Source organism: Aquarana catesbeiana, linkage group LG01 (genome assembly GCF_042186555.1).
Source record: "Aquarana catesbeiana isolate 2022-GZ linkage group LG01, ASM4218655v1, whole genome shotgun sequence".
Classification (NCBI taxonomy): domain Eukaryota; kingdom Metazoa; phylum Chordata; class Amphibia; order Anura; family Ranidae; genus Aquarana; species Aquarana catesbeiana.
In genome coordinates, this window is record NC_133324.1 from 250,193,200 (window position 1) to 250,207,194 (window position 13,995).

A 13,995-nucleotide genomic window follows, 5' to 3' on the forward strand; every position below is an offset into this window, starting at 1 on the left:
CTGCTGCCAGACTCATCCACCTTACAAACCGCTTAGTGTCTGCTACCCCTCTCTGCCAATCCCTCCATTGGCTACCACTCGCCCAACGAATTAAATTCAAAATACTAGCAATAAGTTACAAAGCCATCCACAACTGTGCCCCCAGCTACATCACTAACCTAGTCTCAAAATACCAACCTAATCGCCATCTCCGTTCCTCCCAAGACCTCCTGCTCTCTAGCTCCCTCATCACCTCCTCCCATATCCGCCTCCAGGACTTCTCCCGAGCCTCGCCTATCCTCTGGAACTCCCTACCCCAATCTGTCAGACTGTCTCCAAATTTATCCACTTTTAGGCGATCCCTGAAAACTTTCCTATTCAGAGAAGCCTATCCTGCCTCCATCTAACAACTGCACTATTTTCTCCATTAGCTCATCCCCCACAGCTATTACCCTTTTGTATAACTTGACCCTCCCTCCTAGATTGTAAGCTCTAACGAGCAGGGCCCTCTGATTCCTCCTGTATTGAATTGTATTGTACTTGTACTGTCTGCCCTCATGTTGTAAAGCGCTGCGTAAACTGTCGGCGCTATATAAATCCTGAATAATAATAATAATAATAATAATAATAATAAGGAAGGCAGGGTCCCTGGAACACCAACACGGATCCCACCGAGGTTAGAGCGTAGGATTCCCTGGGGCGCAGAGTCTAAGAGCCAGCAGGTTTTCACCAGAGCCTCTGATGGTGAGGATGGACTGGGCTGCAACTGGCTCCAGGTCGCGACCCCCAGGGTCCCCCAGCTCACACCCACAGTAGGCAACAGAAGGATAAGGACAGTAAGGATTAAGCCAAGGTCAGGGCCACAAGCAGACAAGGACAACAGAGTACACGCCAAGGTTCAGGGTCACAGGCAAACAGGGATATTCGGGGACACGCCAAAAGGTCAGGGTCACGAGCAGACAGGAATAGTATAGAACACGCCAAGGTCGGTAACAGAAACAAAACGTAGAGCACACGGCTGGCAGGAACAGGAAGCCAAACACACAAAGGTTGATCAGCAGGGCTGACCTGCAGTGCAGAGGTTAATATAGAGTTCTCTGATAGGAGCTGGGTTGGAGCCATGCTAGAGGAGAGTTAATAAAAGCAGTCAGGTGAGAGACAGCTGGTCTTAGGAGATGAAAACATGGAAACAGGTAAGCTGACAAACAACTTTATTGCATAACCATGACAGTACCCCCCCTCTTACGAGGCCTCCCCCTTCCCCGCCTGGGACCAGGTTTAGAGGGGAACTTCAAATGAAACTTCCTCAACAGACGAGGTGCAAAGACCTCAGAAGCCTTGATCCACGACCTCTCCTCAGGACCAAACCCCTTCCAATGCACGAGGTACTATAGAATGCCTCTACAGAGTCTGGAACCAAAAATTTGGCTAACCTCGTACTCCTGATTATCCTCAGAGACCGGCGCTGCAGTAGAGAGAGGACGAGGGAACTTATTGAGGACTAAAGGCTTCAGAAGGGCAACATGGAAGGAGTTAGAGATTTTGAGGCTTTTGGGAATCTGGAGCTTGAAACAAACCGGATTCAGTTTAGAAGTTATGGTGTACGGACCAATGAATCTTGGGGCAAATTTGAGAGAAGGAACCCGGAGTTTGATGTTCCTGGTGGAGAGCCAGACTTTGTCTCCTGGCTGAAGAGAATGCGGCTTACGCCTGTGACGGTCAGCAAAACTCTTGAATTTGTTGGCAGCTTTCTGGAGGGAATCATGAATGTCAGCCCACATGGAATTGAATGATTCCTGAACAGTAGCCAAGGCTGGAATGTCGGAAGAACAAGTCATAGGAAGAGGGAGTTGAGGATGTCTTCCATAAACAGTGATAAAGGGTGTTTTCTGAGAACTGACGTTGACATGATTGTTGTGGGAGAACTCTGCCCACGGAAGTAGTGATGCCCAATCATCGTGATGAGCAGAGACCAAGGTACGGAGAAAGACCTCCAACTCCTGATTAACCCTCTCAGTCTGGCCATTGGATTGGTGATGGTAAGAAGAGGTAAAATCCAAAGTAATGTTGAGGGATTTGCAAAAGGCTCTCCAAAAACGGGACGTAAACTGAACGAAACGACATGGGAAGGAACACCATGAAGGCGGAAAATATCTCGTACGAAAATGGGAACCAAGGTAGAGGCAGAAGGGAGACCAGGAAGAGGAACAAAATGAGCCATCTCGGAGAACCGATCGATTACCACCCAAATGGCTGTATTATTCTCCGACAGTGGAAGATCGTGATAAAATCCATGGCGATGTGAGACCAGGGCTCCTTAGGAATGGGCAAGGGCATGAGAAGACCAGCAGGGGCTAGTGTGGAAGATTTAGACTGAGCACAAACATGACAAACCTTAACCTACTCTAACATCCGAGCGGAGGTTAGGCCACCAGTAGAGACGACTGATGAGCAGGAAGGATCGGAGGAACCCAGCATGACCTGCCACCTTGGAATCATGTCCCCAACGAAGGATCTTAGCTCTTAGCTCCGTGGGAACAAAGGTCTTGTCAGGAGGAATTTTTGATTCCAGGGTGGTGGAATGGGCAACAATGCATGAGGTCGGAATGATCGGCTCAGGATCAGGGGTGGACTCCTCATCCAAAGTGTCAAATGACCTAGAGAGCGCATCAGCCCGACCGTTGCAGGAACCAGGTTTGTACGTAATCGTGAATTTGAAACGGGAAAAGAAGAGACTCCACCTGGCCTGTCTGGGGTTCAGACGTTTAGCATTCTGTAGGTATTGTAGATTCTTGTGATCAGTAAAGATCGTAATGGAGTGAGGGGAACCCTCCAAGAGATGACACCACTCTTCCAACGCCAATTTAATTGCGAGAAGTTCCCGATCACCAATGGCATAATTTCTCTCTGCCTGAGAAAATTTTTTGGAGAAGAACGCACATGGTTGACGTCTCTTCTCAAAGAACTGAAGAAGCACAGCTCCCACCCCCATCGAAGAAGCGTCTACTTCAATAAAAAATGGATCCCCAGGATTTGGTCTCCTCAAGAGAGGTCCAGAAACAAAGGCCTGTTTCAGATCGTGAAACGCAGAGACAGCCTCGGGAGGCCAGTCTTTGACATTCGCACCCTTCTTGGTTAAAGCGATAATAGGCGCGGCAATGGAAGAGTAATTCCTTATGAACTGCCTATAATAATTTGTGAAGCCAAGAAAGCGCTGTGTGGCCTTGAGGCTAGCAGGAAGGGGCCAGTTGGTAATGGCCGAGACCTTCCCGGGATCCATGCGAAGACCCAAACTAGAAACAAAACATCCCAGAAATAGGACCTCAGGACATTCTTTCTCCAGTTTGGCATAGAGATTATTCTCTCTAAGGCGTTGAAGAACGGTGCGGACATGGTTTCTGTGAGCAAGCAGATTTTCGGAAAAGATGAGAATGTCATCCAGATAGATGACAACAAACTGGTACAGTAGATCCCTGAAGATTTCATTGACAAAGTTCTGGAACACAGCTGGAGCATTACACAAACCAAAAGGCATAACCAGGTATTCGTAATGCCCGTCCCTAGTGTTAAACACAGTCTTCCATTCGTCACCTTCCCGTATTCTAATGAGATTGTATGCACCTCTGAGATCCAACTTGGTGAAAATGGAAGCCCCCTTCAACCTGTCGAATAGCTCAGATATTAGAGGTAAGGGGTATCGGTTTTTGATGGTCACTGCGTTTAACCCTCGATAGTCGATGCAGGGTCTGAGGGTACCATCCTTTTTAGCAACGAAAAAGAACCCTGCTCCTGCAGGCGAGGAGGATTTCCAGATGAAACCTCTCTCCAGATTCTCGGCGACATACTCAGACATGGCCTGGGTCTCGGGAATGGACAGAGGGTAGGTACGACCCCTGGGCAGAGTTGCTCCAGGGACAAGGTCAATGGCACAGTCGAAAGATCTGTGGGGAGGAAGCACCTCAGCAGACTTCTTACAGAACACATCCCGGTAATCGCTGTATGCCGCAGGAAGATCAGAAGATACGGATGTTGTAGCAATGGAAAGTCTCTCCTTGGGGACCACCTTGAGAACACAGGACGAGAAACACGAAGGACCCCAAGCCAGGATCTGCCCAGAGACCCAGTCCACATGTGGAGAGTGGAGCTGTAGCCAAGGAAGGCCCAATACAATGGGGGTAGAGGCCTTGGGTAGAATGAGGAAGGAAATCCACTCTTGGTGGAGTATCCCTACCGACATCCTAATAGGTAGCTTCTGGAAACGTATAGGACCCCCTGGGAGCACAGTGTCATCAATTGCCGAAACTACCAGTGGTGTAGCGAGGGGAGAAAGGGTAAGCTTCATAGAAGTAGCAGTTCTCCAGTCCATAAAATTGCCAGCACCCCCGGAGTCCAGATATGCTAAGACCGATTGGGGAGAAGAGCCTATATGGAACACCGGAAGAAGAAGACGAGAAGGTGATGTTTCTGGGTCCAATACTCCACCTTCCAAACGTATTAGACCCTGAGCATTTCCCGGACGCAGCGAGCAGGAGTCATGAAAATGACCCTTGCCCCCACAATAAAGACACAAGCCTAGAGTTCTGCGTCTAGCACGTTCTTCGGGGGTTAGTCTAGTCCGGCCCAGCTGCATAGGTTCAGCAGGCAGAGGATGCTCCACAGAGTGACGGGGGAAGAGTTCTGGCTGACTAGGACCTAGAGGGCGCTGGCGTCTTTTTTCTAGGGACCTCTCCTGGAAACGAATGTCAATCTGATTGCACAAGGAGATTACATCATCCAGACTGGCGGGGATGGCTCTTCCTGCTAATTCGTCCTTCACTCGGTCAGAGAGGCCATGTAAAAAGGTTGCGACCAGGGCCTCATTGTTCCAGCTCAATTCAGCTGTGAAAATACGGAACTGAAGCACATATTGTCCCACTGAACAAGATTCTTGGCGAAGGCGTAAAAGGGCACTAGCCGCTGAAGAAACCCGAGCTGGCTCCTCGAAGATATTACGAAACAGCTTCAAGAAGTCGGGCAGGCTGGAAACCACCGGGTCATTCTTCTCCCACAGGGGGGTAGCCCAAGCTAAAGCTTCACCAGAGAGGAGGGAAATGATATAGGCTACCTTAGCCCGATAAGACAGAAAGTTTTGAGGCTGGAGCTCAAAATGAATGGTGCATTGGCCGAGGAAGCCCCTGCAGGCCTTGGAGTCCCCAGAAAAACGGGACGGAGCTGGCAGTGAATATGAACGTGTAGCTGCGACTGGTGCGATAGGTGCAGCTGCTGATTGTACTTGAGGCTGCAGGTTCGGGTTTCCCAAGGAGGCCTGGAGCTGCTCGAAGTGGGAAGCCAGATCCTTAAGGAATTGCATCACCTGAGTCTGATTAGATTCCTGGGCCTCGAGTCTGCGAACTATGCCCTGCAATGGATCGGTTGCAGGAAGCGACACGTCAGCCGGGTCCATGGCTTATCAAACTGTCAGGTCACCTTGAGGCTAGGTGACAGATGCACACCGTTGGGATCAGGAGTGTACCGCAAGGCAGTGGACCCTATGGCTGACTGCTGCGGATGGGAGTCCGGGTATAAGGAAGGCAGGGTCGCTGGAACACCAACACGGATCCCACCGAGGTTAGAGCGTAGGATTCCCTGGGGCGCGGAGTCTAAGAGCCAGCAGGTTTTCACCAGAGCCACTGATGGTGAGGATGGACTGGGCTGCAACTGGCTCCAGGTCACGACCCCCAGGGTCCCCCAGCTCACACCCACAGTAGGCAACAGAAGAATAAGGATAGTAAGGAATAAGGCAAGGTCAGGGCCACAAGCAGACAAGGACAACAGAGTACACGTCAAGGTTCAGGGTCACAGGCAAACAGGGATAGTCGGGGACACGCCAAAAGGTCAGGGTCACGAGCAGACAGAAATAGTATAGAACACGCCAAGGACGGTAACAGAAACAAACGTAGAGCACACGGCAGGCAGGAACAGGAAGCCAAACACACAAAGGTTGATCAGCAGGGCTGACCTGCAGTGCAGAGGTTAATATAGAGTTCTCTGATAGGAGCTGGGGTGGAGCCATGCTAGAGGAGAGTTAATAAAAGCAGTCAGGTGAGAGACAGCTGGTCTTAGGAGATGAACACATGGAAACAGGTAAGCTGACAAACAACCTCTATTGCATAACCATGACAAAAGACATGGAAAAGAGAGGGTGAAGGTGTGCTTTCAGGTCAAAGCATAAAGGTAAACAACCACTGAACTGTTCAGAGAGAAGAAGAGCAGCCACATTTAAATGTAGTTGGAATTGCAAATATGTTTTATGAGTACAGTGACGACTGGACAACAGCAGCTAAAGTGAAATAAAATATAAAAAAGGATTATGCAGTCTTATGAATATGTCCCTAAATGATGCACATCACCTCTTGGTACTACTATATTTGTTATTCTTCAATCGAGATGGATCCAGAAACCCCAAAATCTGAGGCACTCTATAATGCAAATGCTAATTAAAGCTCAGATGTCAGAGCATTCTGATGCCTCATCAATGGCCCATCATTGTGATAGCCTGACTGACCAATAAGGAGCTCTAGGCAATTGGGTAAAGCATTAACTTCCCAAAAGGTACACTGCATAGCATATTTCTGGTTTTAACCCCTTGATGACCAGCCGCCATCATTATACGGCAGCAGGTCGGCGCGTTCCCGCGAGTCATAGCTATAAGTCGGCTCCTGCACTGCGGGGGTGCTGATGCACGTGGCCAACGGTCACGATGACCGCGGGCACGAGAGGCAGAACAGGGACACGTGTGTGTGTGTGTGTGTGTGTGTGTGTGTGTGTGTGTGTGTGTGTGTGTGTGTGTGTGTGTGTATATATATATATATATATATATATATATATATATATATATATATATAAACACACAAATCCCTGTTCTGTTCTGAGAGGAGATGCAGATCGTGAGTTCCTAATAGCTAGGAACCACGATCTGCCATCTCCTATAGTGAGTCAGCTCCCCCTACAGTTAGGGAACACAGTTAACCCCTTGATCGCCCCCTAGTGTTAACCCCTTCCCTGCCAGTGACATTTATACAGTAATCAATGAATTTTTATAGCACTGATCGCTGTATAATTGTCAATCATCCCAAAAATGTGTCAAAAGTGTCCGCCATAATGTTGCAGTCACGATAAAAATCGCAGATCGCCACCATTACTAGTAAAAAAAAATAAAAAATAAAAAAATGCCATAAATCTATCCCCTATTTTGTAGATGCTATAACTTTTGGGCAAACCAATCAATATACGCTTATTGCGATTTTTATTACCAAAAATATGTAGAAGAATACATATCAGCCTAAACTGAGAAAAAAAAAAAAATGGGGATAGGGATATTTATTATACCAAAAGTACAGAGTATTGTGTTTTTTTCAAAATTGTCGCTCTTTTTTTGTTTATAGCGCAAAAAATAAAAACCGCAGAGGTGATCAAATACCACCAAAAGAAAGCTCTATTTGTGGGAAAAAAAAGGACGTCAATTTTGTTTGGGTGCAATGTCACACGACCTCGCAATTGTCATTTAAAGCGATGCAGTGCCGTATCGCAAAAACTGCTCTGGTCATTGAGCAGCCAAATCTTCAGGGGCTGAAGTGGTAGATCTTTTTAAAATATATGGTCGTTGGTCTGCCAGGCCAAGCATTCGGATTTTTATGGTGCACTTTACAGCAGTATTTCTCAAACAGGGCGAAGCGACACCCTGGGGTGTAGCAAGCACAGGACGCGGTTTGCTCTGGATTGGGGAGGGGGATGGATGAAGAACTCTCACGTATAAAGGGGGATGCTGACATGAGGAAGGGCCTTATGTTTTTGTCATTTTACACTAGGGTGCCCTTAGATTTAGCATACTTTAAGAGGGTGCCACGACTGGAAAAGAGCCCTTTGCTTGCCTTTATCCGGCCCCCTCGCAAAGAAATTAACAGTGGGGCATAATTCGTAGCACTGACAGTGGGACACCTTTCCTCCGACTGACACGAACAATGGGACACCATTCCTCCCATACACAACAATGATGGGGTATTGTTACTGATGCCAGGACATTTTCTACTCCCACTGGCCACAGTCAGGCCCCTTTAAAGTCTAAAGGATAGCAAACTGGCCCTTTGTTTAGAACGTTTGGAGACCCCTGACCTATAGTATCAGTACTTCACTACTATTTTATCAACCAAGACTATTTCATTATATTATACTAACCTTTGAGGCAAGTTCATTTCTAGTGCCACTCTCTGTGACATGGTCACTGCTGCTACACGTCGTGGTTCAGTAACACCAATTATGTCATGGTTACTATAAAGCAGAAAAATAATTAAAAGTCAGTAAAAACAAAACAAAACAAAAAAAAGCTCCATACAGCTGAATAGTTGCATAGTAATAATCACTGTACTTACACATACCAGGATTGCAGTAACTAGCTGAACAAGAAAGGAATAACTGATACTGGGAGTACACTGAACAAATCTGATGCTAAAGCCATAAGTGCAAATCTGAAATGGTGCCAGGTCTACTTATTTTTTTTTTATACTGAACTGAAAAGCACTGCAGTCTAATGGCTTTTATGTTTTGTTTTTTTCTGGCACTTCACAAAGGCTTGTGCTGTATAGATATAATTTATTGGACAGCAAACCCCAAGACATCCTACTTCTAAAGAACACTGAGCTAAAAGTGGACCCTTGGTTTCCTGTGTTGTAGATTGCTGATGAAAGAACATACAAAGCAGAAGTGTATCCATCCTCCTAAGGGCAGAGTGGATTCCCTCAGTGGTCTTCTTGGTTCCCCAATAAATTTTCAGAGAAATTGAATTTCAGCACCATTATACCAAACAATGCAAATTCACTAAAACGTAGTTTGTGAAATAAGAATCTTTAAGTATCATTTTAAAAAAGGACAAAAAATATCTGACTTTCAAGAGAATCCCCGCTGGAGGTCACAGTCTGACCACATTGTGGGTTCCTGCCTCCCATACAGTTCAACCTTGTATGTTCCATCCTCCATGCAGTGGAACAGAAACTGTCATTTCAGTCAACACAGGTAAAAAATTATTATAATTTGTTCATTTAAAAATAAGAAAACCCACCTTCCATATCCAGCTTCGTATAGAAATTGTGGCACCTGAGTCGTCTTTCCACTGCCAGTCTCTCCACACAGAACTACAACAGGGTTTTCTTTTATGGCTTCCATAATAACTTGTTCCTCTGCTAGAATAGGAAGTTTTAACCTGGCCTCCTATATTGGGAAAGAAAGTCTGAATTATGCCAAAATAACCTGAAAAAATTACTTCACGATTAAGGCCTGCTAAAACTCTTTAGTGTTGATAAAGCAGAACACTACAGGGTTTGCAGTATTGAATGGTTTGCATTGGACAACCCTCCAATCCCAGAGGACGCCATTTTTGGGGAAATGCGTCGGACGGAGTGTGTGTGTGTGAGATCATCACGTGCCGACAGGACAGATGCCACGGCTAGCGTGTTTTAATTTTGATGCTGTTGATATACTGCCTAATTGTAAGTGAAATTCTTGTTTTTAATAAAAGTAAATCTGGCTTTACTGCACTATGAGTTTTTCTGTGCTTATCTTCCATATGTGAGCTTATGGAGAGCGAACTTATGATGATATAAGAGCCAGTTTTCAAAAAGTCCATCGCATTCTACTGAGGAAGCATATTGTCACAATTTGGTTTTGTATGGGAGCTTCTCACCTAGAGATGAATTTCATGCTCTTTTAATCCCTGTAATTCAGGATCAACATGGATTGGTAAGCGGCCATCTTATTTTGAAGGAGCACGTTAGCACTTTTTAAAGAGTCTTCTCAGTACTGAGCACCGGTATCACCAGTATTTATATAAGGACCTTTTTAAATTAAGAGACTCTTTATGATCTTTTTTTAATTACTGACATCAACTGAATTTGTATATTTTTAATTTATTTATTGCTTGATTTACATAGTCACATAAATAGTAAGGTTGAATAAAGACACCAGTCCATCCAGTTCAACCTGAGTGAGTGTGGGAGCGCTACTACAATTGTACCTATCCCTGTACATTGTGTCCCATTAAGATGCTCAACTACTATATTATTTAAGGTACTCATATTGAGCCATCAATTTACCTAGCGCTCCACACATACATCGCACACTCACATAGGTCCGTACCCTCAAGGAGTCCACAATCCAAGGTCCACAACTCACATTCATATACTAGGGCCAATTTTGGACAGAAGCCAATTAACCTACCAGCATGTCTTTGGATTTTGTTGCATAATGCCTTGCTTTTGTGGTTTATATATTGCTTAATTTGTAGGGTTTTTTTTGCACATTTTTGCACTTTGAGTTTATAGATTAATTCAGTTTAGGATTAATTTGATTATTCATTATATGATTTAAAGAACCAATGCATTACTTTTGTTTCAGACTGGGTTTTCACAGTACACTTCTCTAGAAGTCAAATAAAAAAAAAAAAAAAAGAGTAGAGGAACTTGACGGAGACAATCCCCAAAAAGGTTATTGGAATAAAAAATAAATACATTTCTCCAGATTTTTCTTAACTTTTATTAAAGCTGGGAATTAGACCAAATCTACCTTTGCAGTTGACCTCCCCCTCCTGCAGGGATTAAAGCAGTATTAAATCCAAAACCAAATATTGCAGCTCACCAGTCCTCAAAATGGTGGCTGCATTAGTTTTCTTTTTTAGGCTTTTACTGTTACTTTTTGTTACGTTTTGCTGTTACTGTTACCTATTGCCAGTATAACATGGCCCTGCATGGGGCACAGACGTAATTGGCCCACATAAATGAGGCCTTAGAAAATCTGCACTCTGGATAAAGGAGCAACAAAGACACATCTGTACAGCTGCATTGTCAGTCTTGGGGCGAAGGTAGTGTTAGGTGTACTAGCAGATTTAGTTACATTAACCAACTGAAGCCAAACTCCAGCTCGCACTTTAAAAGCAGTTACAGTTTTTTCCTTTTGTGATAAAGGTTTACATAAATGAATAAAAGCTGGTTATTGCAAGCAACCCTGTCAGTGGTAAATGGTTTGTTCTAACCCTTTTAACTGCTACATCTGCAGGACAGCTTCTTCTGTTCAAAAACAACAGACTTCTTGGCTAGGTCACCAGGTGCAAATAAAGGGTAAAAGCCTAAAAAGAAAACGAATTCAGCCACCACATCTAAGAACTGGTAAGCTGTAAAAAGTAAAAGGACAAAAAGGACAGTATGTGAGAACATTGTGGGTTCCTGCCTCCCATACAACGCAACTCTGTATGCTGTATCGTCCATCCTGTGGAAACAGACTAAAAAAAGAAAAACTAATGCAGCCAACACATCTAAGAATTGTTAAGCTGTAATATAATAAATGTTTGCTGTTGGGTTTAATACTGCTTAAATGCTTGTTTAGTCTAAGGATGCATGGATAAGGTGCATTACCCACCTTATTCTGTGCTCAAGGACTGTTCTCCTCTGCCCAAAGTTTAAGGCTATGGGTATCCCTCGGCGTCTTCACGTTCAGTTAAGGACTATGAATCTTGCATTGTATGCAAGAAGGCACGCATGTAACTGGGGCCTGGAGTGCCTTTGAAAGGCGGCATCGCTGAACAAGTTGAATGGATGGAGGGACCCTGCTGGAGCAAGTACAGGCTGCTAAGGCACCCTTGACATAATTAAAGAATATGTTACCCCAACAATTCATATTCCTTATATGTGCCTACTGTACCATTTACTTACACGAAAAAGTATCCTGTTCTCTTTGTATTGCTTTCTTTGTGTGAAAACCCACACAAAAGATGGACCTAATGTTCCTCTGCTTTACTATTAAAAACTGATCATACTAGGCATGAGAGCACAGCGTGGGCAGTTCTCTAGCTATGCTGGGAACTCAGCCTGCTCTCCTCCAATGATCAGACTTGTCCGGACAACCCCCCCCCCCACCACACACACACACACACACGTAGTCTTTCACTGGGAAGATCAGTGTGCTGCTGTGTCTCCTCCCCCAGATCTTATGCAGCTTTTTTTTATATCTATACATAAATGGTTTGCCTTTCATTTCTATTTTAAACTGAATGGGTTGTTTTACAAGGTGAGGGTTTACATTTGCTTTAACTATCTCATTTCCAAGTATGTGCAATGAGATAAGGCATAGATGCCCAGATTTGGTTCTAGGTAGACCAAGAGGATGAGACAAAGCTTTGTCTAGTCTATGCATCTCATTAGTAATTATACCAATTGCTACATTTTCTGTACTGTGGTAGATTCCATTCAAGCCACATAAAGCACTACGTACTGTATGTGCCTTAAGGAAGGACACCATGAAATATCAAAAAGAACTAAACAAACCTGAATTTCAGGAGTCCTGTCCACAGGGATAAAAATTGCTGGTTTTGATGATGGAGTTGCTGTTGGTTGCCTTTTAGCAGGAAGAGGCTTGTCTTCTAGATGACAGTTTTGCTGAGGAGTTATAGCTACAGGCTGCACTCTGGAGTTTGCATTATCCGCATAATTTTCCAGTTTATCCTTTACAGTGTCATCCTCCTCAGAGCTGTCGGTGTGCTCAACATTATCAGACTCTTCATCAGCCTCTTCCTCAGACCGTCGTCGTCTGCGCTTCTTATTGGCTCCACTGATGCTGCTTATGTATCCCTGAGATGGACCATCAGTATCATCTAAGGACCTATAAAATTCATGGAAGAATGTCCTACATGACAATGTAAAATGCTCACCATTGCCTGGGGCATTTAAAAGCCAAGCTACTGCTTTTTTTTTAACATATATGAGCTTACAATGATATCAGACATTTTATAGAACTTCACTATTACTGAATATACAACTAATTAAAACAAAATAAAACTAACATCATACCAGAAATATGGCATTGTTCCAACTTATTCTTTTTCATCGGGTGTCTGGATCCGATGATGTGAATGAATCCCTGAGTGTTCAGCTGCTGAGTACAAGTCAGACAGGGTGTTTTCGTTTCTCGCTATAGCTTATAGAACCATACTACATGTGCACAACCTGCTGCCTCCATGTTTAAAAAATATACTGAAACATCACGTCAAAAAGTTAAAGTCAGTAGATTGTGTCAATGTCTGTCTCAGAATTTTCTTTATTAGATGTACATGTAATAGAGAGTGAAGGGGAAACAGATATTTATAATTACAGCTACACTTTAAGAACTAAGCAGCAGCCTGTACTAAACCAAAATAGTTTTCTGCTTTGGACATAGCATTACAACCATTGCAAAATGTTTTGCGCTCTGTATAAACATTTAAAGCGGAGCTCCACCCAAAAGGGGAAGCTCTGTTTATTTGCCTCCTGCTCCCCTCCGCTGCTACATTTGGCACCTTACAAAACCAGGTACACGCTCCCACTTTCGGCTGGACTCATCCGGAAGTTTGGCCCCCTCCTTCGGGCCATTCACACATACACAGCAGGGAACTGGCTGTCAAGCTGCAAGGCTTCACTGCTGGTTTCCCTTTCCCGAGATGGCGGCGGCAGCACCAGAGAGCCAATTCAAAAATCAGCTTGGGTGAAGACACCGCTGGATTAGTGGACAGGCAAGTATCCTACAGTATTTGTAGCTGCTGACTTTTCATTTTTTCCTGGAGCTCCGCTCTAAGGACATAACAGCATGGAGTGCACATTTTCTAGTAGTAACAGATCTAGATGGAAAAGAGGGAGTATGTAGATGGAAGGCTCTACATAGCTCCAATTCTTCTCTGAATTACTGTGAAGAAAAAAAAAATGCGGGAATAGTTCTGAGCACCATCCCAGCCCTCCCTGCTGCTCTGCCATGTTGCTTCCATCATTAAAAATGCATCAGAAAGCGAACAAAACTGTTCACACAGGACAAATGTACCCACTCTCTACCTCTAACTTCATGGGCAGACCAGAATCTCATGACTTTTTTTTCTGCAGGCTGCACTGCAAATTCCTACACCTACAGAAAACCAAAATAAAGATGACAAGGGTGGCAATATATAAAAGTTCGCCGGCAAATCACACA

At 44.5% G+C, this 13,995-nt stretch overlaps 1 protein-coding gene across 2 annotated transcripts in view; it reads right to left on the reverse strand.

Annotated features, from left to right (window-relative positions):
* Window positions 1-13,995, reverse strand: part of DHX37 (DEAH-box helicase 37) — a 114,864-nt gene that overhangs the window by 85,121 nt on the left and 15,748 nt on the right. For both annotated transcript variants that reach the window (XM_073627880.1, XM_073627889.1), the window contains exons 5-7: window positions 12,327-12,660; window positions 9,074-9,222; window positions 8,194-8,286 (exon numbers count right to left, since the gene is read on the reverse strand). In XM_073627880.1, the coding sequence (XP_073483981.1) occupies window positions 8,194-8,286; window positions 9,074-9,222; window positions 12,327-12,660 (576 nt within the window). The remainder of the gene's footprint in view (window positions 1-8,193; window positions 8,287-9,073; window positions 9,223-12,326; window positions 12,661-13,995) is intronic.